Source organism: Podarcis filfolensis (assembly GCF_964270895.1).
Source record: "Podarcis filfolensis genome assembly, chromosome: 12".
NCBI lineage: Eukaryota > Metazoa > Chordata > Lepidosauria > Squamata > Lacertidae > Podarcis > Podarcis filfolensis.
Window position 1 is genome coordinate 7,806,298 of NC_139614.1, and position 21,669 is coordinate 7,827,966.

The 21,669-nt window shown below is 44.9% G+C and overlaps 1 protein-coding gene and 1 long non-coding RNA gene across 8 annotated transcripts in view; one reads left to right on the forward strand and one right to left on the reverse strand.

Moving 5' to 3' along the window:
* Nucleotides 1-20,764, forward strand: part of PDE1C (phosphodiesterase 1C) — a 343,488-nt gene extending 322,724 nt beyond the window's left edge. For 4 of the 7 annotated variants that reach the window (XR_014540117.1, XR_014540118.1, XR_014540119.1 and 1 more), the window contains 3 exons: nucleotides 11,588-11,650; nucleotides 14,215-14,324; nucleotides 16,000-16,315. Coding sequence is in view for 3 of the 7 variants with exons in the window: in XM_083577925.1 (XP_083434051.1) it covers nucleotides 11,588-11,650; nucleotides 19,536-19,708 (236 nt within the window). In the remaining 4 variants the exon portion in view is untranslated. Of the gene's footprint in view, nucleotides 1-1,157; nucleotides 1,828-11,587; nucleotides 11,651-14,214; nucleotides 14,325-15,999; nucleotides 16,316-19,535 lie in introns of those variants that run through there. The other 3 variants (XM_083577923.1, XM_083577924.1, XM_083577925.1) reach the window with 2 other exon arrangements.
* LOC310745602 lies at nucleotides 1,713-7,801 on the reverse strand. The gene is made up of 2 exons (XR_014540216.1): nucleotides 5,752-7,801; nucleotides 1,713-5,693 (listed from the first exon to the last, which is right to left on the reverse strand). It is a non-coding gene; the product is annotated as an uncharacterized lncRNA (long non-coding RNA).
* Nucleotides 20,765-21,669: the final 905 nt, after the last annotated feature.

Sequence of the window (21,669 nt, forward strand, 5' to 3'; positions counted from 1 at the left end):
CTGGGCCGAGGCTTCCATTGTTTGTTGCTTCCATTGTTCTAATTTGAGCTTTAAAAGAAGCCAATGGCACTAGGGCAAGGGGACTTTGCAACTCTTTCCCTTGTGTGATCTACCCAATCTTCTAGGAACAAGCCATACCTCCATGGTTGAGCCCATCCTGTCCCAGATCCCATCCCAGGTAGGACTAGGGAGAAGTCCTGTTCAAAACCCTGGACAGCTACTGCAAAGGCAAGACAATGAAGCTAAACAGACCAAGAATCTGGCTTCCTATGCCCCAATCTGTTACTCCGCAGCAGAAGGCATATAGGCTCCAAGCGGCCTGAAGTCAGTGGGGAAATACCCACTCAAGTGTCAAAAGTTGTACAAATCACAGAGTTTGAAAAAACAAGGGACACTGTTGAACGCTGCTCTTGCTCAGGGTTCCATGCCCCTTTGCCCTGGTTTACTGCCCGACCCCAACAACAGACCATTGGCATCCTATATGCATGATCAGTACCCTGCTATAAGATTTGTTTTCCAAAGCTTCCTTGCACCGCCACAAATTATGGGGTTTTCCCCAAGTCAGCTGATACCTCTCTTTTGTACCTGGGTAGAGCTGTTGGTAAAGCTGGGTAGGGACGTGGGTGGCGCTGTGGGTTAAACCACAGAGCCTAGGACTTGCCGATCAGAAGGTCGGCGGTTTGAATCCCCGTGATGGGGTGAGCTCCCGTTGCTTGGTCCCTGCTCCTGCCAACCTAGCATTCGAAAGCACATCAAAGTGCACGTAGATAAATAGGTACCGCTCTGGCGGGAAGGTAAACGGCATTTCCGTGCGCTGCTCTGGTTCGCCAGAAGTGGCTTAGTCATGCTGGCCACATGACCCGGAAGTTGTACGCCGGCTCCCTTGGCCAGTAAAGCGAGATGAGCGCCGCAACCCCATAGTCGGTCACGACTGGACCTAATGGTCAGGGGTCCCTTTACCTTTACCTAGAGCTGTTTAGGCTACGTAATGATTAACCGTTGAAGAATTTCCCTGTTAGCGTACACAGGATAGCATAATATTGATATAGAGCTTTCCCCCCTTTTCTGTCGTCCCCCCCCCCCCCCACTTCTTGGTCAGTAGGAAGGAGCACTGACAATTTTCTCTCTCTTTCTCTTTCTCTCTCTCTCTTTTCCAGATACAGAAGAGTAAAAAACAAAACAAAACCACACATATTGTAATCAAAAAGGGACTGCAAATTTCTTTCATCATTCTAACTGATCTCCTTCCACAAAGACCAGTTTTTGGGGAGGGCATTATGCAGCTTCTAAAAGCGCCTGCTTCTTCTTGTTCCTCTCACTGGCTACTTCGCAGTCAATGACTTTGGGGGTTTTCATTTTGGGACTTTGGGGTTTGTTTGTTTTTTTCTTTCCTTCTTCATGTAAGTGATTTTTTTGGATTTTTGGGGTTTTTTTTAAATGACATTTCCCCTTAGCAAAATGACTCTTCATTCGGGACTTGCAGATCAAGCAAATGTGAGACCTTTTGAGTCGCAGCTTGCAAAATAATATTCTGACATGGTGAGGCAGAGACTTTGGCACGTCCGTGGAAAGAGACCTGGAGGAAAAACACAGTTGTTTCCATGAGTTGTTTTAATGCACAAAGAAAGGAAGAGGAAAGAAGAAACCTTTAATTGTCTATTTGAAAGCCATGATTTAGAGCACTGGGGTTTCTGCAGATTCTTTTATATATATATATATATAAATAAAAAGAATTCTGGCTATTTTACAAATAAGCAAATTGCTGAATTCCTAGACAGCTTTATAGTATTTTTCAAGAAAAAAAATACACTCAATAGATTTCATTTGCTGGACGTCTCCTTGATTTTGTGTACCTTTGATTGTCTTTCATTTGAGCCATCGTTTTGTTGGCTTGGTACTGTAGCAAGAATGTCGCTCAGCCTCTGGGGGGAAAGAAAGTGTTGCTTCTGTTGATTTCTGTAATAAGCACATTTTTTAAAAAAGTTCATCCTATCCACACACACCCTTGTTACTCATAGCCTTTTATTTTGACCCAAAGAACACTCTGAGGGAGCCGATCAATTCCTCCTTTGACGTTTTATTGCTGAATGAACTGGGGGAGTTAGTTAGCCAATACAGGGAAACAGAATGCAATGCAATTCTGCCATCAGAGATGTAAGTGGGACTTAGAAGTTGCATCTCAACACTTTAAGGCTTGCACTGCCTCAATACTAAGCTGCCGAAATACTGTCATGCCCACCATTCAACTTCTGTCCCAGAGGCAATTGCTTCTCCCATCATGGCGCATGGCAAAGGATGTCTGACGGCTGGAATGCACTGAGCTAATCATTGTGATTGATGCCCTGGTACTATGCAGATTTGCTTGGGGATAAATCCTGATTTCAGTGGGGCTTAGGTTTGGTTGATCCAGACTGTGGTGGGCACAACAAGAACCGAATCCAAGCAGGGTTTCATGCAGCCTGGTGTCACACTTAGCGTGCAATCCACTTTACCTCAAAGTAAGCCAACGACTACTTCCGAGTAGGCTTGTATAGGCCTGTTCACGGGTTCCTAACTCAAACACCAGCCTTCTTCTGTGAAGCTTTTGCATGCAAAGAGACTTCCCTTTGGCTCCTCCTTCAGTGGCATATGATTGATGCAGATGGGAGGAAGATTATGCTGGTTAAGAACTTTTTAAATGAAATGCTAGACCTCACAGAATTCTGCCCAGGTTAGTGATTTTTGCTTGCCGTACATCGCTTATAAACCAGCCTTTCCCCAAAAAGGTAAATTCACATAAGGTTGCAAACTTATTTGATTTTTCCGATTGCCTGGTTTAGCTCTCATGACTTTTCACAAAACTGGTAACCGCATCTTTCCCATAAGGCTGGGTATCCTTAGATCTGAGCACACTCACAAATTGTATTAAACCAGTTTAAAAGGCTTTCAGGTTTGTAGTATAGACTTGCAACGATATATTCACCTTCTCAGTAAGCCTCAGGTGCAAAGTAACATACACTTTCTCATCCCTGATTCTATTTTGGAAAATACGGAGCTTGAGGATTTTAAAAAAATAGATATTTGCCCAAGACCATCTGAGTCTAACTCTTCAGGGATTCTAAGCCAAATGTTCCCAAGACCAAAGAATTTTTATGAAGAAGTAATTTTAAATACCTTACAAAACAGGAGTGGACTTTCTGATCCTGATGAGTACAGCCAGATCCGTTGTATATTTACTCATAAGTAAGTCTCACTGATTTTAATGTTGCTTATTCCCAGATAACTGAGCACTGCGGACTGTAGCCTTTTTCTTTCTTTTCTTTCTTTCTTTCTTTCTTTCTTTCTTTCTTTCTTTCTTTCTTTTACTTTCCTTTCAAAAAATTGGTTTTAGAAAGGGCGGTTCCAGTTCTAGGATAGCATCGCTATATAAACCCAACACCTCTGTACTTGTCCTACATATTAAGTAGAGAAATTGCAGGGGTTTTTTTGGAAACTTCATCTGTTTCTCCATTTTCATATGCAAAAGATGCTGGTTGCTTTGTCTTTTCAATATCTGATGGCTGCTCTGGCGTCTTCTTAAAGGTCAGCAAAAAACTAATTATTCCTTACCCTCCAAAAACCTTTGAACTTCCTCACGTTTATGGTGCTGAAAGGGAGGTGTTTGAAGGGAACTGCCTGCCATAGGTTCTTGGTTTAACCTGAGGCAAGCCATTGTCTCAGTCCCCATTTGTAAATGAAAATAAATAATAAGTCATACTGAAGGATTTTCTGCCAGTGACTTACTATCTAGCTTTGGACACATCACTAGCAAGGTTCTCTCTCCTACGTATATGAAAATAATATTGTATTTATATATTATGGCTTTTAGGAGACACACATGATAAACGCTAGAGGAAGTGCTGTTGGCTTGTGAGCACATAATTTAATTTTACTCCAGGTTTTTTTGGGGGGGGAGGGGAGAGGGAGAGAAGTAAGGAACGGTCCTGAAAGAGCAGATAATGTGAGTTGAGGTTAGAACTTGCCTAGGCACAAGTTTTCCTTCTGCCGCATCAACAGCAATATAAACCCCATGGATCTCTGCTATGCTGAGCAGGCCATCTTTCTTAATTTGGAATAGCTACTACCCCGTGGTTTCTGTAATTACAAACAACATTACAGACATTTCCAACGTGCTGCAAATTATTTTTTCCTCTTACAAGGCTCCTTCTGCATTGACACAGTAGCGTAAGAGCCCTGTTGGATCAACGCAGAGGCCCATCTAATCCGGCATCGCATTCTCACAGTACCAGTCTGGTGTCCAAGCAGGACCTTGCATGCCAGAGTGCTCTCCCCATCTGTGATCCCAACAGCCGCCATTCAGAGGCATACCAACTCTGTGATACTGCAGGTGGTTGTTGACAAGACCCCCCTGATGTGGTCCAAAAGGAAAGCGGAGCAATACTTACGGCACCAGCATGGCTGCAGGCATGCAAGGCGCCATCCAACCCGTCTTAAGAGACTCCACTCCAGATTTGTGTAGGATTTACTCCTTAGCCTTTTCTCCTGCCAAGATATCCTGCAAGACAGTGAAGGTTTAGGGTCAGAGTCTTCCTTCTCCTAGATGGGCTCCCTTCCCAGGTTGATGAGCCCCATCTGCCCCTCATTTCTCTCTCCAGCACATGCAGAAACTGCCTTCTTGGCCATTGGACCCACAATTGGTCTCAACAGCTCAATCCTCCAGAGCCCATCTTTGTATGCAGGGGAAGTTCCTAACTCACTTCAACCATCATAGTTAGTAGTTACTGAAAACCTCATCAATCAATCAATCAATCAATCAATCAGTCAATCAATCAATCAGGTTATTGTTCTAGCCAAAGGCCACAGCAGATTTATAGCAATAACTTTAATAAAAGAATACCACCCTTAACAATCCATGCATAATATAAGCTGATATCCATGGCGCAAAAGATAGGAGATACCAGAGACACCAATGAGTTTACATCTAGCTTAATTTCAAATTAAGCCTATGAATCACCAAAACAGCAATTTGTAAGCCTTATGTTTGACATTCACAACCTTTGCAACTGGTAGGCAAGTCACTATGTGGTCTGCACAACTGTCACAAACCCAGCTATCTGCGTCTCTAAGGATTTTTAGACTTTGAAACTGTTGAGATTACTTATATTCCTGGAGATTTCTTATATTCCTAGGGACCTCTGTGGATTCACTGATGTATCTATTGCTAGGTATGCTGTGTTTCCAATATTTGAGTAAGCTCTTTGAAGGCTTCTACTGAAAAATACAATTCAAAAAGCACTTTTAAATTTTCTTTACTTTTAAATTGTATTTGTCCAGGGTGCTGAGAGCCGTTAGGGGACCCCTGTTCCCCCCCCCACCAGAGCACCACATTTCCCAGAGTTCCCTGGGAAGAGGGGTTGATAGTTAGAATGGTAATTCTGTGAGGGGAATAGGGGTCTCCCAGCAAATCTCAACACCATAAACAAATTGCAGTTTCTAGGATTCTATGAGGGAATCCATGACAGTTTAAAGTGATATAATATTGCTTTAAATATATAATGCAGACAAGGCCTTCTTTAAGAAGTTGGATTTTCTGCAGTTGTGGGAAACATGAGGCAATCACTGGAAAATACAGGATTAAATAAGAACATCAGCCAGACTTCCCCATAAAATGTGAGTGAACGAGACATGAAAATTCTGCATTAAATGCAGAATAGCTCTGTATAAGTTGTAAGAAATCTGAGAAAGTGCCCTCCCCCCCCTTTTTTTTCCTACAAAGAGGACCACAATACTTGTCTCCAGGTTTTGTATTCAAGGATTGTCAAAGAACCTTCCTTTGCATAATGCAGGTCCAATGGCCTCAAAGTTTGAGGCTCTTTGAATGTAGAGATCTGAATTGGTTCATCATTTGCTTTTTCTAGCAACGTCACTTGTACAAAGAATAAAAATGGTTGTTTTTATTTAACCAAGAGAGACATTAGAAGTTTCCTGGCATTTAGGAAGAGTCCCTCTTCTGTTTCCTTAGCACCTAGTTTTAGAACTGTTCTTGCCTCAACAGAAGTACGACATGTACTGTAACTCCTGGTTTTTATCCGATTTGTTACACTCACATTTGTAAGACGTAAGCATCATCATTAATATCCTACTGTGCTGATTCTTTGTTTACATAGCTTTAAAAAAATACAAAAGAAATTGAACTTGGCAGTTATTTAACATGCTGTGGTCTAAACCACAGAGCCTACAACTTGCCAATCAGAAGGTTGGCGGTTCAAATCCCCATGAAGGGATGAGCTCCTGTTGCTCGGTCCCAGCTCCTGCCAACCTAGCAGTTCAAAAGCACATCAAAGCGCAAGTAGATAAATAGGTACCACTCCAGCCGGAAGGTAAACAGTGTTTCCGTGCACTGCTCTGGTTCGCCAGAAGCGGCTTAGTCATGCTGGCCACATGACCCGGAAGCTGTACGCCAGCTCTCTCGGCCAATAAAGCGAAATGAGCGCCGCAACCCCAGAGTCGTCCGCGACTGGACCTAACGGTCAGGTTTCCCTTTACCTGTTTTTAAACCTGCCACCCAGAATTGCTGCTGAACTCTTACCAAATCAACTAAATTTTATTCAGTCCGTGCAGGATCTAGGGTGTGTGAAAGGGACCTATAAAAGAAAGCACATTACATGTAGTTAAATAATTATTATCTTGTGGAATTTGCTGCCGCGTAATGTAGCGAAGGACCGTCGTTTGGATGCTTTTAAAGGAGGATTAGGCAAGCCTACAGAGGCTAAGTCTGTTGAGGGCTACTAGTTGGACTATAGGGAACCCCAGCTGCCCAGCAATTGCTGGGGAGCAACATTAGGAAATGGCTGTTGCCATCACACGCTGCTTGCTTATGGGCTTCTCAAAGGCATCTGCTTGGTGCTGGATTCGATGGAGCTTTGCACTGAGGCAACAGGCCTTGTCTTCTGCTCTAGATGCCAGAATTTGCTCCCTGCCCCCCACAGCCGCAATTCTTCACCTAGTAGAAAAGTAGAATTTGGGGGAAAGACACTAAATGATGTGGTTACTATACTAGTCTTTACCTTTTTTTTACCTGCATCACTTGATTAACTTGCCCTAGAATTTAACTGGGAGCATTTCTGTCCCAATGGGTTGAGCTTTTGTCAGGGAAGGAGCGGGGGAGGGGGCAGAATCAAAACTAAGCACTTTGGTTTTGTAATAAAAAATAAAAATCTAAGTTTTCCTTGTGCAAGAATCTAAGGACATTATTTAGGATTTTAGCCAGAACTTTACAATGGAGATATCTGAACTAAAATTTAGGGACATTTCATAGGTTTCCCACCAATGGTGCACTCTGGAGAAAACTGAGTGTACCAGTATGATGCAAACATTTGCAAATATGTTTGCCTCATGCTCAATTAGGTGTGCTCCTAAAACATCTTAGGTGTGCACCTAAAAATGAAATGTGTGAAGAGGCCTTAGGAAATTATGTTAATTTGTAACCCACGGGCATTGTAAAAATACGTTGCTCTGTCCAATTAGAAAAATGCCATTCAACTTAATTGCTAAAGCCAGAAGAACACTGGAGACCACCCAGAGAAAAACACACTGGGTTTGTTTCATCTTAAGATACAAAATTTAAGTGACGTGGGCATGCAGTGCTGACTATTCTCAACTGGGAATTAATTTAAAGAAAACATGTTCATTGTAATTTTTTTATTGGGAGGAAGAGGCTTGTTGCCTCTAAATGTATAAAACAATTTTTCAGCATTTCAGGTTTTTTTTTTCTGTAAATGAGTTCCTGTATGTTCTCCTTATTACCAAATAAAAGCAATGAGATCTCTAATTGGTATGGATTCCTGTTCTGTGCAAAAGCGAGTTAGCTTATCTAATGGAATAATGGAGCTGGTTGAGAGTGTTCATCACCGTTACTGTCTTGGGGGGGGCATTATAACTGTTCACAGATGCAAAACACATTTCTTTCGCTGCATGAAATTGGAGGAAATTAAAGGTCCTTCTGCCATTGCCTTTAGGGCTCCTTCCCACACCATCTAGCAACATCAGAGGCCTGGAGCATAGCTGTCAACCGTCCCTCATTTGGTGGGAAAGTCCCTTATGCCAGTGCCATGTCCTGCTGCTGTCCCTTATTGATGATGTCCCTTAAATTTCCCGGGTTTCAAAGGAAGCAGCTCCTCTCCCTCCCTCCCTCCCTGCCAGCCAGGGAGGAGGGAGGCTCCAACTGTGTTGCTTGGCCGGGGGGTGGAGCTTGCATGCCTTGTGCCAATCAAATTGGCCGCGTTGCCTGGGGACTCACCTTTGCTCAGCACTTCCCAGCAGAGAGGTGACGGTGGTTTTCCTTGCTGCATCCCCTTTGCCGGGTTGCTGCGCTTTAGGAACCACCGCTTAAGGCTTCGTTTGGCTGCTGGCTGGGCTTTCTGCCTTTGGCTCAGAGGGGCTCAGAAGTTGAACATTACTGTGCTCCTTGGAAAATCCCTTATTTTGGCTGCTGATCCTTTATTTTCGAGGCTGCTGGTCCCTTATTTTCAAATCTGTAAGTTGACAGCTATGGCCTGGAGGCACATGGAAGAAGTCCATTTTGCCATTTCTTCCCATGGCTAGCAATACTCTGCTTTCCATAATACTCTCCTCAAAGGCTCCTCAAAATTATCCACCCTAGTTGTGGGCAAAGAAATGGGGGCTGGATTCTACCTCATTTATACAGGAGGTTCAATTCCACATCAGCTTCCGGGGCAGGGGGCTCATCAGCATTAGCAATGACTGTAGCATGGCTTCTTTCTTTTCCCCTAAGCCCCACTCTCCTGCTGCCACTGAAGGTCGCAGTAGCATTACTGGCTGCCATTTTGGATTTTTCATAATACCCTGGACCAAGTGTACTTTCGGGGGCGCTGTGGAGGGGAATTGCTGACCACCACACACAAAATAAATAATAATTGGCGGATAATATTTGGAGGGGATTTTTCCAATGCTGCCTTCTTTCTTCCTGAGGGAAAAAAAACCTCCTGAATCTTCTCAGAAAAAATGACTTCTTTACTTTTTTAAAAAATCGTTTATTGGAGTTTGGGGCGGGTCTTTTGTAACGCTGTAGCAAAGGGGTGTGTGCAGGAATTTTTAGAAGCAAGCAGAAGAGTTATATGGCCCTGTCAGCTACATGCAAACCCCTAAATCTGCCTATGACAGGAACATAGGAATAATAATAATAATAATACCTTTATTGTCAATGTACAACCTGTGTACAATGAAATTAACCAAGCCTTATAAGTTGCCTTATACTGAGTTAGACCATTAGATTTTCCAGTTTAGTACAGTTTGCTTTTCTGGCTGTGTGCATTTTTTATTTCCCTCCGCGCAAGCAATGCTACGTTATACATTTGCATCTTGCACCTCTCCCTTTATATTAGCTACAACCAGGGGCACCCACTTGTAGGCGCAGAGCCTTCCTCCCTGTATTTTGGGGGACAGGGCTGCCCACCTCCCAGTGTTCGAAGGGGGTGGAGAAGGCTGAGCACAGAGTCGAATGTGGCACGGCTTTAGTGGCTGGCTGTTGAGGGGACGGAGCGGGGAAGCAGCCCCCGGCCAGTGGCAATGGCAGGAGAAGAAGGGGCCACCGGCCGCTGAAGCCCCACCTCTGCCGCATTTAGCTCCACCCCCTAACTCCTCCTGATATATTGACATGTGACATCAGGGCCACACCCCCTTTTCCCTTGGAAACTGGTGCCTCTGGCTACAACTTATGACGAACCAGAGCAGTCTCAACTAGGGCCAGGGCCTTTTCAGTACTGGCCCCGACTTGGTAGAACGCTCTGTCACAAGAGACTAGAGCCCTGTGAGACTTGACATCTTTCTGCAAGGCCTGCAAGACAGAGCTGTTCTGCCTGGCCTTTGGTTTGGACTCAGTCTGACCCTTATGTTTCCCTCCCCTTATGGTTTTGATCTATGGGCTACTTTTAAAATGAGGCTGTATTTTAAATTGCATTTTAACCTGTATTTTAAATTGCCCCCCCCCCTATTATGTTTTTACTGTAATTTTACTGGTGTTAGCTGCCCTGAGCCCAGCTCTGGCTGGGGAGGTATAAATAAAAATTATTATTTTTATTATTTATTAACACCGAGGCAGGTTAGCCGGAGAAACAGCAACTGGCCCAAGGTCACCCACTAAGCTTCGTGGCCAAGTCAGCTTAATGTCTTTCCACATTTTTATAAGGTGTAAAGGTGAACAAGCTGCAGTGAGTGATACTACTTACCCCTAGGGCAAGAAGAGTATTAGGTCCCATCTCCCCCCCCCCCCCACTTAAAGTGGCTAGATACAAATCCAGTAAAACAGAGAATACATAGTGTAACAATAGCAGTTCCAAAGCAGCCCAAAAAACCAGCCACAACCTGTTGATTAAAACCTGAGAAAATAAAATAGCTCCCATGTTACTGGTCCTGTGTAGCAGCATTTCAGACTAACCAGTTAAGGCTGCAATCCTGCGCATGCTTCCCAGGATCAGGGAGGAAGTCCCACGAAGTTCAGTGGTGCTTATGTCTGAGTAAAAATATGCAGAGGAATAGAGTTACAGTGGTACCTCGGGTTAAATACGCTTCAGGTTACATACGCTTCAGGTACATACTCCGCTAACCCAGAAATAGTGCTTCAGGTTAAGAAATTTGCACGGCAGCAGCAGGAGGCCCCATTAGCTAAAGTGGTGCTTCAGGTTAAGAACAGTGTCAGGTTAAGTACGGACCTCCGGAACGAATTAAGTACTTAACCCGAGGTACCACTGTATTGCAGCAGAAACTCGCTGCTGCCCATTATCAGGTTATGTTACAATCAATGTCTTCCTTGGTGAAACCTTGCGGGACGGGTGTGCAACTCCTGAAATGCAGAAATGTGTCCCAGTGGCAGGCAAGCCTAGGCATGTCTAGTCAGAACTAAGCCCCAGTGGTTTCAGTGAAACTGACCCCCAGGTAAGTGCGCAGCAGATTAAGTAACCTCTAAGTTTGCTGCGGACAAAAATAAAAAAAGGAAAAAGGCAACTAGTGAAATACTAAAACTTGTATTATTCTTCTACAATACAGGGTTGCCATATTGGTCAACATTTGTTTTAGTTTAAAGAGGTAGGGCTAAGAAGGAGGGTGTGGTTTGAGGATGAATGGGAGGGGCAAAGGGTTTCCCCAAACCCCATGATTTGGTGTTAGGGCTAATACTGGGAACACTGTAACTGCAGCAATGCACCCTTATTTCCACCAAATCCAAGCCAGTTATTTACTGTTGCCACAGTAGATAGGAATATAGTAAAGGTAAAGGTACCCCTGACCATTGGGTCCAGTCGTGGACGACTCTGGGGTTGCAGCGCTCATCTCGCTCTATAGGCCAAGGGAGCCGGCGTTTGCCCTCAGACAGCTTCTGGGTCATGTGGCCAGCATGACTAAGCCGCTTATGGCAAACCAGAGCGCACGGAAATGCCATTTACCTTCCCGCCAGAGTGGTACCTATTTATCTACTTGCACTTGACGTGCTTTTGAACTGCTAGGTGGGCAGGAGCTGGGACCAATCTACTAAATCATCACATGAATATACTTGCAGATGCTACTATAATTCACCCTCTTTTTATTTTTCAAGGTTCAAAACAACCTATGAAACCCACACCATTGCCAGAATCCTCAAATCGGCTCACGCTGCCAGGTTAGTGAGTCCTTCTGTGCTCAGATATGCAACCTCAGACGTAGCTGACTGGTATTCTGTCAGCGAGAACTGACTCCATCTATTTCTATACCCATTCATCAATGTTACAATTAATGGCCAACATGAACATCTCTTCCATGTCTGCGATGGATCAGAGGTCAAATGATTCAGCTTTTTTCATGTGTATCTGCTTTTATGTTGTGTCATCAGCCTGTAACCTAAGATTTTAACCCTGTGGTTAATTCTGGCCAATAGTGCTGAACAAGATAAGTAAACAGATCTGGGGTTGTAGTCAATAGTATCTGGGAATGGTGCTGGACAACATGGAGTAGCAAAGGGGTGATTTCATATATATTCTGTACTCATGGAACATTGGTTGCTAGATCATCTTCTGCTTCTTCCTATTTGTCTTCTCTGCTGCTTTTGTCATGAAAATTGAATAGCATTGCCTTTAAAAAACAAAAACAAAAAACCTTTCATGTCCCTGTGCCTTTTTACATTAGCCTGACATATGGTAATTAAGGAGCAGGGGACATTTGGCAACCATAATAGAGAATAGCTGTCCACTGGATTGGGAAGGAGGCCTGACACATCTTTCCCAAAGCCCGGAAAGCTTCTGCCCGACTTAGGGAAGGAGGTGTGATGCTCACGAGTGCAACATCAGCACATCGCGATGCCAGCTCCCACCCCATTGCTCAGATGCCAGTCCTCCATTTGGTCGATAGGGCTTTCTCTTGGGTAAGTAATATAATAATAATAATAATAATAATAATAATAATAATAATAATAATAATTTATTTATACCCCGCCCATCTGGCTGGGTTTCCCCAGCCACTCCAACAAAACACTAAAATACAATAACCTATTACACATTAAAAGCTTCCCTAAAGAGGGCTGCCTTCAGATGTCTTCTAAATCTTTGGTAGTTATTTTTCTCTTTGACATCTGGTGGGAGGGCATTCCACAGGGCGGGTGCCACTACCGAGAAGGCCCTCTGCCTGGTTCTCTGTAACTTGGCTTCTTGCAACGAGGGAACCGCCAGAAGGCCCTTGGTGCTGGACCTCAGTGTCCGGGCAGAACGATGGGGGTGGAGCCGCTCCTTCAGGTATACTGGACCGAGGCCGTTTAGGGCTTTAAAGGTCAGCACCAACACTTTGAATTGTGTTCGGAAACGTACTGGGAGCCAGTGTAGGTCTTTCAAGACCAGTGTTATATGGTCTCGGTGGCCACTCCCAGTCACCAGTCTAGCTGCTGCATTCTAGATTAGTTGTAGTTTCTGGGTCACCTTCAAAGGTAGCCCCACGTAGAGCGCATTGCAGTAGTCCAAGCGAGAGATAACTAGAGCATGCACCACTCTGGTGAGACAGTCTGCGGGCAGGTAGGGTCTCAGCCTGCGTACCAGATGGAGCTGATAAACAGCTGCCCTGGACACAGAATTGACCTGTGCCTCCATGGACAGCTGTGAGTCCAGAATGACTCCCAGGCTGCGCACCTAGTCCTTCAGGGGCACGGTTACGCCATTCAGGACCATAAGACTGCAGTCCTTGCCTTATCTAACTGTAGTTGGATCAGAGCTCAGGTGTCTCCCGCCGGAGAACTGAAAACAATCTGACATTGGAATGCTCTTCACCCCCATTCCAAGCCAAGGTTCCCTTCCAATATGATGGAGGTGGTGGCAGCCTTGAGGACACAGATCTCAGGGAGAAGTTGGATTAGGGTTCAAGGAGGTTCAAGAAAACTAAACACTTGTCTCCATTGGCTCTTTGATCTTCGCTAGAATCAGGTGCATCCAAGTTGGCTATACAGTGGTACCTCCGGTTACAGACGCTTCAGGTTACAGACGCTTCAGGTTACAGACTCCGCTAACCCAGAAATAGTACCTCGGGTTAAGAACTTTGCTTCAGGATGAGAACAGAAATCGTGCTCCGGCGGCGTGGCGGCAGTGGGAGGCCCCACTAGCTAAAGTGGTGCTTCAGGTTAAGAACAGTTTCAGGTTAAGAACAGACCTCCGGAATGAATGAAGTTCTTAACCTGAGGTACCACTGTACTAAAATGCTCAGTACAGCTCTGCACCGGTCTGCAAAAATACTCTGATACCATCGCAACTTTTTCACAGCTGAGTTCTGTATCATTACCATGGTGGCAAACAGTTACGTTTGGTAAGGTAACACAAAGCTCAGCAGATGTTTCTTCCAGAGAATCCAGCAAGAAAGCCATAATGAGTATTGGATATTTCTTCCTATGACACTGCGAATCATCACACACTGTAATATCACCAGAGGCATGTGGACAGTGATTGAAAATAAAAGAAACTTCTGGCACACCACCAAGGTGTACCTTGTGAAGACCGTTGTTATGCCATTTGCCTGAAGCAATTCTTAAACAAAGGTACAGTCCAATAGTATACAAGTATTCTGCCCAAGCGCTGACTCCCACTAGCTGCACTGCCTAGTGTACCTTGTAGAATTAGAGGCAGATATCTTCCGCTTCAGTAAGCCTAGTGTCACCTTCATGCATTTCTGTTGGGGTTGATGTCCTTTTGAGTATGGTATTCTGCCTTTCAGAAAACTAAGAGATTCTTCAGGAAAGAGCATTACCTCCTCAACATGCCAGCCCAATTGCTCGGAGGCAATTTAAAGAAAAGCATGCACTTCCCTTCCCCCCAAATGTTCAGGTTAGTATGAACATTATGACGAAATTGACATTTCACGTAGGTGGTGTTGGCGTAACGAGAACAATGGGTTAAATTGCACTGTGCTTGGTCTCAGTGTCTTGAGCAGCACAGGCAGCCCACATCCAGATGTTCTGAGATAAGGATGCCAGGTGCGCTGCGTTACCATAGCAACACCAGCGAGGCTGAGTGTAGGACTTGCTGGACCATCCCACTGGTTCAGGAATGTAGAGACGGGAATAACAGTCTCTAGGGCACTGCTTCCATTGTGCCTGTGTTCCTGAAGTTGCGCCTGTCCTGATGCTGTCCTGTAGGACTTTCAGGGTCTGATTCTGAACCTGCGGGAGTCAGAGGAAGAGGCTGTGGGTTTTACATGGCAGCCTTAGCTAGCATGGTGATAGTGTTAGAGGATCTGTGTATCTGTATCTTTACTTCAAAGACCAGAAAAAGGATATATACAGTCATACCTCTACTTACGTATCCCTCTGGATTAGGAATCTTCGGGTTACGGCTGCGGCAAACCCGGAAGTATATACTTCTGGGTTTTGTCGTGTGTGCATGCACAGAAGTGCTCTGCGCACCTTGCACATGCGCAGAAGTGTTCAATCATACAATGTGCATGTGCAGAAGCGCTCAATTGTGCCGTGTGCATGCGCAGAAGTGCGCCTCTATTTGTGTAATTTTTGGGGTGCGAACAGACCCCTGGAATAAATTAAGTTTGTATCCGGAGGGTCCACTGTAGTAGATAGGAGTGTTTAGCTCTGCTTTGCTCCTTTAGACTGAATGGGGAAAGGATTCTTTGGGAGAGCAACATCTCTCATGGTCTCCCACAATGTAGACAGTGCAGAGGAAGGAAGGAGGGAAGAGGGGAAGGAGAGAAGGAAAGCAGGAAGGAAAATTGGAAAAACCTCTCTTTCCTCACTGCCCATCACCACTACTGCTGATAGCATGTAAGGGAAGAGAGGAGGGTGTTTGAAGGAAAACCTGTATGGGATGAAGATTTCATTTTTCCAAGCTCTCAAGATCGACACACAAAAATTTACCTGAGCTTTTTGTGTGTGGAAGACCTCAGGTAGTTTCCAAGTTAATCCAACATGAGCTTGTCCATTTCTGTCAGGAACTAATTTTTCATCATTATGTAAGTACTTAACATTACTCCTCTGACTTGAGACATGAAGATAAAGAGTACTTGTCTATTTCTAAAATCCCTGAGGCAAAGGGCTCATCCACACTTCTGATTGTTTTTATTTGTCCCTCCGCTTTCCCTGGGAAAACCTGCTGTTTACCGCTGAATCAGAACAACAAATCTCAGTTGGGTTATCCACAGATTTTCTGATTCAGTGGCAAACAGTGGATTTTCCCAGGAAAAGAGATGGGACAAAAACAAAAACATTGCTTGGACCTATGCCTACAAACCACCTAGAAATCGTGGCACAATGGAAGTGTTGGTGATCTCTTGTTGAAAAGGCCTTGAAATAGGTGAACACTGTATTATCATTTCAGAAGTCCTTCAGTTACTTGTGTAGTGGTATGTCTTATAATATGCAGCCAACCCTAAGTTGATGCAGGAAAAAACCCCTCAAACATGAGTTAAGCAAAAATATATTTGTTACTGTTTAGTGTATTAGCATCAATGATTTCTAAGCACATCAATTACAATTTGCATTTCCCTCCATAGATCGCCTGAACTTGAAAACCAGCAACAATGACCATCCCACCTCAAGGAACCAGAAGCAACAATTTTAAAAAGCAGACTTTCCTGGGGGTGGAAGTCACTGTCTTCCTCCCTTAAAAGAAAAAACTTTTATCATTTTAATATGTCTTGCGCAACACAACCCTGGAATAGGCCTACATTAGTTCTGTTCACAACGCTAACTTGTTATATCTGCCTCAATAATTATATATATATATACACAGAGAGACATTTGGAACGGGACTTATGCAGCAAGCGAGCTGTACTGTATTGCTTTCTTTAATAAAGTTCTGCCACAAAAGTTTTGGCAATAATGTACTTGCAAAAATGAAGGTTTCCCCCCCCCCCTAGCCATACATATTTGTATGGCTAGTAACGCCGCCCATTCCCTCATTTCTGCATTTCACGCTTAAATATTGGGGTCTGTTTGTAAGGTGGTTTGACGGCATATTTCCATACAGTTGTGCACTCCAACCGAGGTTAGATGCATATGGAACACAAGAAGGCTCCAGCAGCCATATCTGTACTCTGAACATCAACTGCTCCCTTGAAAAGGTTCCTACAAGCATTACACCAGCAACTGACCCAGCACCTGTGATTTGTGTGCATTTAAACCCTTGTAAGAAAACCATTACCAGTGCTGTATCTGGCTGTTCTGGAGCTGGCGAAGAGATTTACTCTTCCCTCTTACCAGCTCATCAGGTTCCAAACAACTGTCACCACTTATCTGCAGGCTTGATGAGGCCCTAAGCTACTGAAGGTAATGGGGCCCTTTATATTTCCAGCTGTCCTTTGTCAGCAACAAATTGTCGCTGGTTTTTTGTGTTGAATATACAGTGGTACCTCAGGTTACATATGCTTCAGGTTACATACGTGTAATGGTTCTAGGGGTTGCTCGTGTGTAAGCCGGTGCCAACACCTGGCTGGGTTGACTGAGTGAACCTTTTCTGTCCGGACAGCCACTCACCCGTGGCTGTCTCAATCGCTGGCAGAATCCGTCAGTGGGCGTTTCTTAAACTTCTTCCAGCAAAGAAGCTCTTTGACGCCTAGTCTCCTCCTACTCTCCCTGCGCGGAAGCGCAAGGAGGATGTGGGCAGCGGAGGACCCTTACTCTCCCCGCTGGTCCCCAGCAAGGAGTCATGGGACCGCCTCGCCAATTCCCCCATCTGCCCCCCTTCTCCACTGGTGCTACGCTGATTCTCTTCCCCAGAAGCTGGGCTGCCTCTCCCCATCCCGGGACGCTCTCTGGAATCCCTCTGGAGCTTGCTCTCTCCCTCCGGCACTGATGGCAGTTCCCTGACAATACGCTTCAGGTACACACTCTGCTAACCCAGAAATAGTGCTTCAGGTTAAGAACTTTGCTTCAGGATAAGAACAGAAATCGGGCTCCGGCGGCACAGCGGCAACAGGAGGCCCCATTAGCTAAAGTGGTGCTTCAGGTTAAGAACAGTGTCAGGTTAAGAACGGACCTCCAGAACGAATTAAGTACTTAACCTGAGGTACCACTGTATGCTATATGGTAATTTATGGATCTAATAGGTGTCTAAAGCCATTTGCACATGTTGCCATGCAACTAATCCATGCAGAATGCAGGCACCCTATATATAGAAATGAGCAAACCAGTGATATTTTAGGGAGCAGGCTAGCAGGCGGGGCCCATGACTTACATCATAGGAGCCTACGTGACACAAAACACTGCTGCTGTATGTAGGCTTTATTTTATTTGTTTTTTATCTTATATTTTGGAAATGTGCATCTGGTTTTTTCCCCTTTAAATTTTTTTTGGGCCCCCAAGAGAGTGGGGCCCCAAGCTATAGCTTGTTTAGCTTATACGTAAATCTGGCACTGCTTATCTGACAAGATCTTTGCATGCATAGCCAGAACTACTGCATGTCTGCATAGCTGAATCTGGGTGAGCGGTTTTTTACATTGCCAAATCCATAACCATCTCATATTGTGACTCAACGTGCAGAAAAGAATGACCCAAGTCAACAGGATGGGGGCTGGTGCAACTCCCTTCCCTCATAAAATAAGTTGACAACTGATTTTATGCAATATTAGTTCTACTCAAGAGTAGACCCATTGAAGTTCATTAGCACGGCTAACATTCTGGGACTCGCGGGTAGGCAGAAGGCTAGTTGGTTCCACGACCCAATTGCAGGCATCTAAGAGGCAGCGGCTTGGCTGTGGTGTGAGGACAGGATCAGATCGGACTTTGCTCTGGTATATCTGTATTCCATGCTTCCTCCAAAGCCTATGTGGAATTATCCCATTTTGTCCTTGCAACAACTTTGTGAGTTTGCTGAAGTGCGCTGACAAAGTGACTTGCAAATGGGAATTCGGATCTAGGCCATCCACGGATTCACTACACTTGCTACTTTGGAAACTTTCCCTAGAGGAAAGTTGCCCTCTGCGTGAGTTGTTTCCAAGGCGGCACAAGGGTGGTGCAAAGCCTTATTGATCATGCACCTGGTAGCAAGAAAGAGCCAAGTCTGAGCTGCTCAGCCATCCCTGGTCTTACATCAGCAGCTGCAAACATTTATTTCATATTTGCTGAGCAAAATTGGAGGTCTCACTCTCATCGCTTGCTTATATTGAGCCACATGCTGGCAGTGGGCAGGGCCAAAGCCCGTGGTAGGTGGGGCAAGAGCCAGTTGTGGATGGGACTGCCCCTTTTCTCTCCCCTCTCTTTCTCTCTCTCCTCCTCCTCCCTGCTCAGTGAAATGTCAAGGGAAGGACAGATTATTCTTCCCAGAAGCCATCTGCAGGTGGCTTTTGAAATGAGGCTGACGCCACATGAAATTAAGCTGAGGGCTACACGTGGTCGCAAAGCCACAAGTCATCCATCCCTCGCCTAAGTGAGGTGAATAGGGATGGAAGGATTGGTCCATTTTGGTTCTCTGAGTTTCTCAAGTTTTCCCATTTTACATCTGGTTCTAAACATTTCTGCAGCAATTCGTGGATTTTTAATTTATTTTTTAAATCATCATGAAAACTCCTCAGCATTTCAGTGCAGATTTCTCCTCATAAGCATATTTTTGCAAGCAATTTCTCCCCATATAATGTATTTTTGTATGTTGGTGTTCAGCAATATATTCATTTTTATGCACACTTTTACCTAATATTTGCATTTTTGTAAACACTGGTTGGCTGGAGAACTGCATCGCAAAATTCAAGTAAGTGGGGATTGCAAAGGAAGACTATAGCTGGATCTACACAACTATAAAAAACACTATTAAAAACCGTTATAAAAGCTCACAACGGACTAATGTAGCCAAGTCCTATGTCTGAGTTCTCATTTTGTGCAAGCTTGATGAATTCAGCTTTAAATGGGATCAAATTTGGAAGGAATCTCAGACAGATCACTATTACTTATGCATAGGTTTTTTGCAAAGTTAATATTGCTCTTCCTTTTATGTATTTGGATTAGTGTGTGGCTGTGGGATACAGAGGGAGAAAGCTGCAGGTGCCAGCAATTGAGTCGTCTGACTTGCTTCTGCTTTTATCTTCTTCCTCTCCAGCCCTCAAACCTCCAATCCATCATTTCAAGAAATCCAGTTACGCCTCCACAAGCACCACCTTCCCACCTTTCCCCAAGAAAACGGAGGACTACTTGGTGAAGTATAAGCTGCTTGATCAGAGGGGCAGAATGAAGAAGATCCAGCACATTTCACAGCACTGGAATAAGAAATAGAGGGGAAAAGAAAACCCCGTCCCTTTATCCCTGCCCTGCCCCCACCTGATAGCCAGTTATTAATGGAGGACATTTTGGAACCAGAGCAAAAAGCACTTTGAAAGCTGCACAAATTATTGGGGGAAAGCATATAATGTTACATGTGCAATGGAGGCATTTCCTAGTCATAATTCATCCTGTTTCACCAGGATGCCCTGCATATAGCAGCATCAAATCTCTTCATCCATGTGCACAAAATCCCTGCATCTGCATTCAGGACTGGGTCCTGACTGAGTTGTTATTTCTGGATTGTATCTGCCCACATAGCCCATAATAGGTGACTGGCATGGCCAACTTTGGCAGTCAATTACCTTTTCAGAGAGGCGACCTGAATCTAGTTTTACAGAGGGTGGGTTGTTTGGTTTTTCCCAATGTGTCTTTGCATACTCTCACCTGGTTTAGCTGTTTCCCAGGATGTGGTCTGGGAGCCACAGGTGAGAAAAACTATCCCAGAAGGAGCATAACACCCACAACACACACACATACAGTCATACCTCGGATTACAGACACTTCAGGTTGTGTGTTTTCGGGTTGCGCACCGCGCCGAACCCAGAAGTACCGGAACGGGTTACTTCCGGGTTTCGGCGCTCGCGTATATGCAGAAGCACTAAATCGTGCTTTGCGCATGTGCAGAAGCGCCGAATCGCGACCTGCGTGTGCGCAGACGCGGCACTGCGGGTTGTGAACGTGCCTCCCGCACAGATCATGTTCGCAACCTGAGCGTCCACTATATATGTATATTTCTGGTGCCACCAGTGCAGAACATTAGGGAACAGATAGTAATCTAAGCTTAGACAAATCCAGCAGCCAATCTGTCTCTAGGCCAGTTTCACCTGGATATTGTACTTAATGGGACCTTTCTACAAAAGGAAGAGAGAGTTCACATTTGCATAGGTCTCCATTTCAATTCATTTTTATTTCTCCCCTCTCCTCTGCTCCTTCAATTTAGGAACAACCGAGGCTTTATTTCCAGAACTGAGGTGATTGTACTGCAGCATCATTTTATAAGCAGGCAGACCAAAACCTCGGGAGGTTGTGGACTCTCCTTCCTTGGAGGTTTTTAAGCAGACGTTGGATGGCATTGCAGGGGGTTGGACTAGATGCCCCCTGGTCCCTTCCACCTCTGCAATTCTATGATTATACAATTCTATTACAGTCGTACCTTGGCTGACGAACGCCTTGCGAAAAGTTTTGGCTCCTGAACGCCGCAAACTCAGAAGTGAGTGTTCCGGTTTGCGAATGTTCTTTGGAACCCGAACGTCCAACATGGCTTCTGATTGGCTGCAGGAGCTTCCTGCAGCCAACTGGAAGCCGCGCTTTGGTTTTTGATCATTTTCTGAAGTCAAACGGACTCCCGGAATGGATTCCATTAGTCAACTAAGGTACAACTGTACAGTTTTCCTAGAGCAGGGCTCTAGGCCGAGTGGGATCCACTCCAGGTCTGTCTAGCCCTTGAGAATCTCTCTAGGCATCAGAACTTCACTTGTCCTCAGCCTGGAATGTCTTTTTCACTTGCCTGGAGAGGGAGAAAGCTCTTTGTGGCCCTGTGTCTAGACATATCTGACTTGTGAGTGGCTGCAATGCAACCTGGCATCCTACAAATATGAGGATCATATCCTTTGTATCTCCTGCTTCTACCTCTGGAGCCTGGGGCTTTCTAAACGCAAAAGCATCAGCTCTACCAGTGAGCTAACACCTTTCCCCAAGGGAAGACATCATGGCTTCAGGCAGCAAAATGTCTTGAACAGGCCCTGCTCCTCCTTCCAGGTCAAGGGACCTCTGGACCAGCAACATGTCTGGGCAGAAGCTCAGGTCCAGCTGTGGAGGCTTCTAGGACTGATTCAGAAAAACCTGTAAAATGAACTCCTTGCCAGAGCTCAGGAGGCAGGCGAGGGGATGGAGAGAAAAGGGGAAATCCTTAT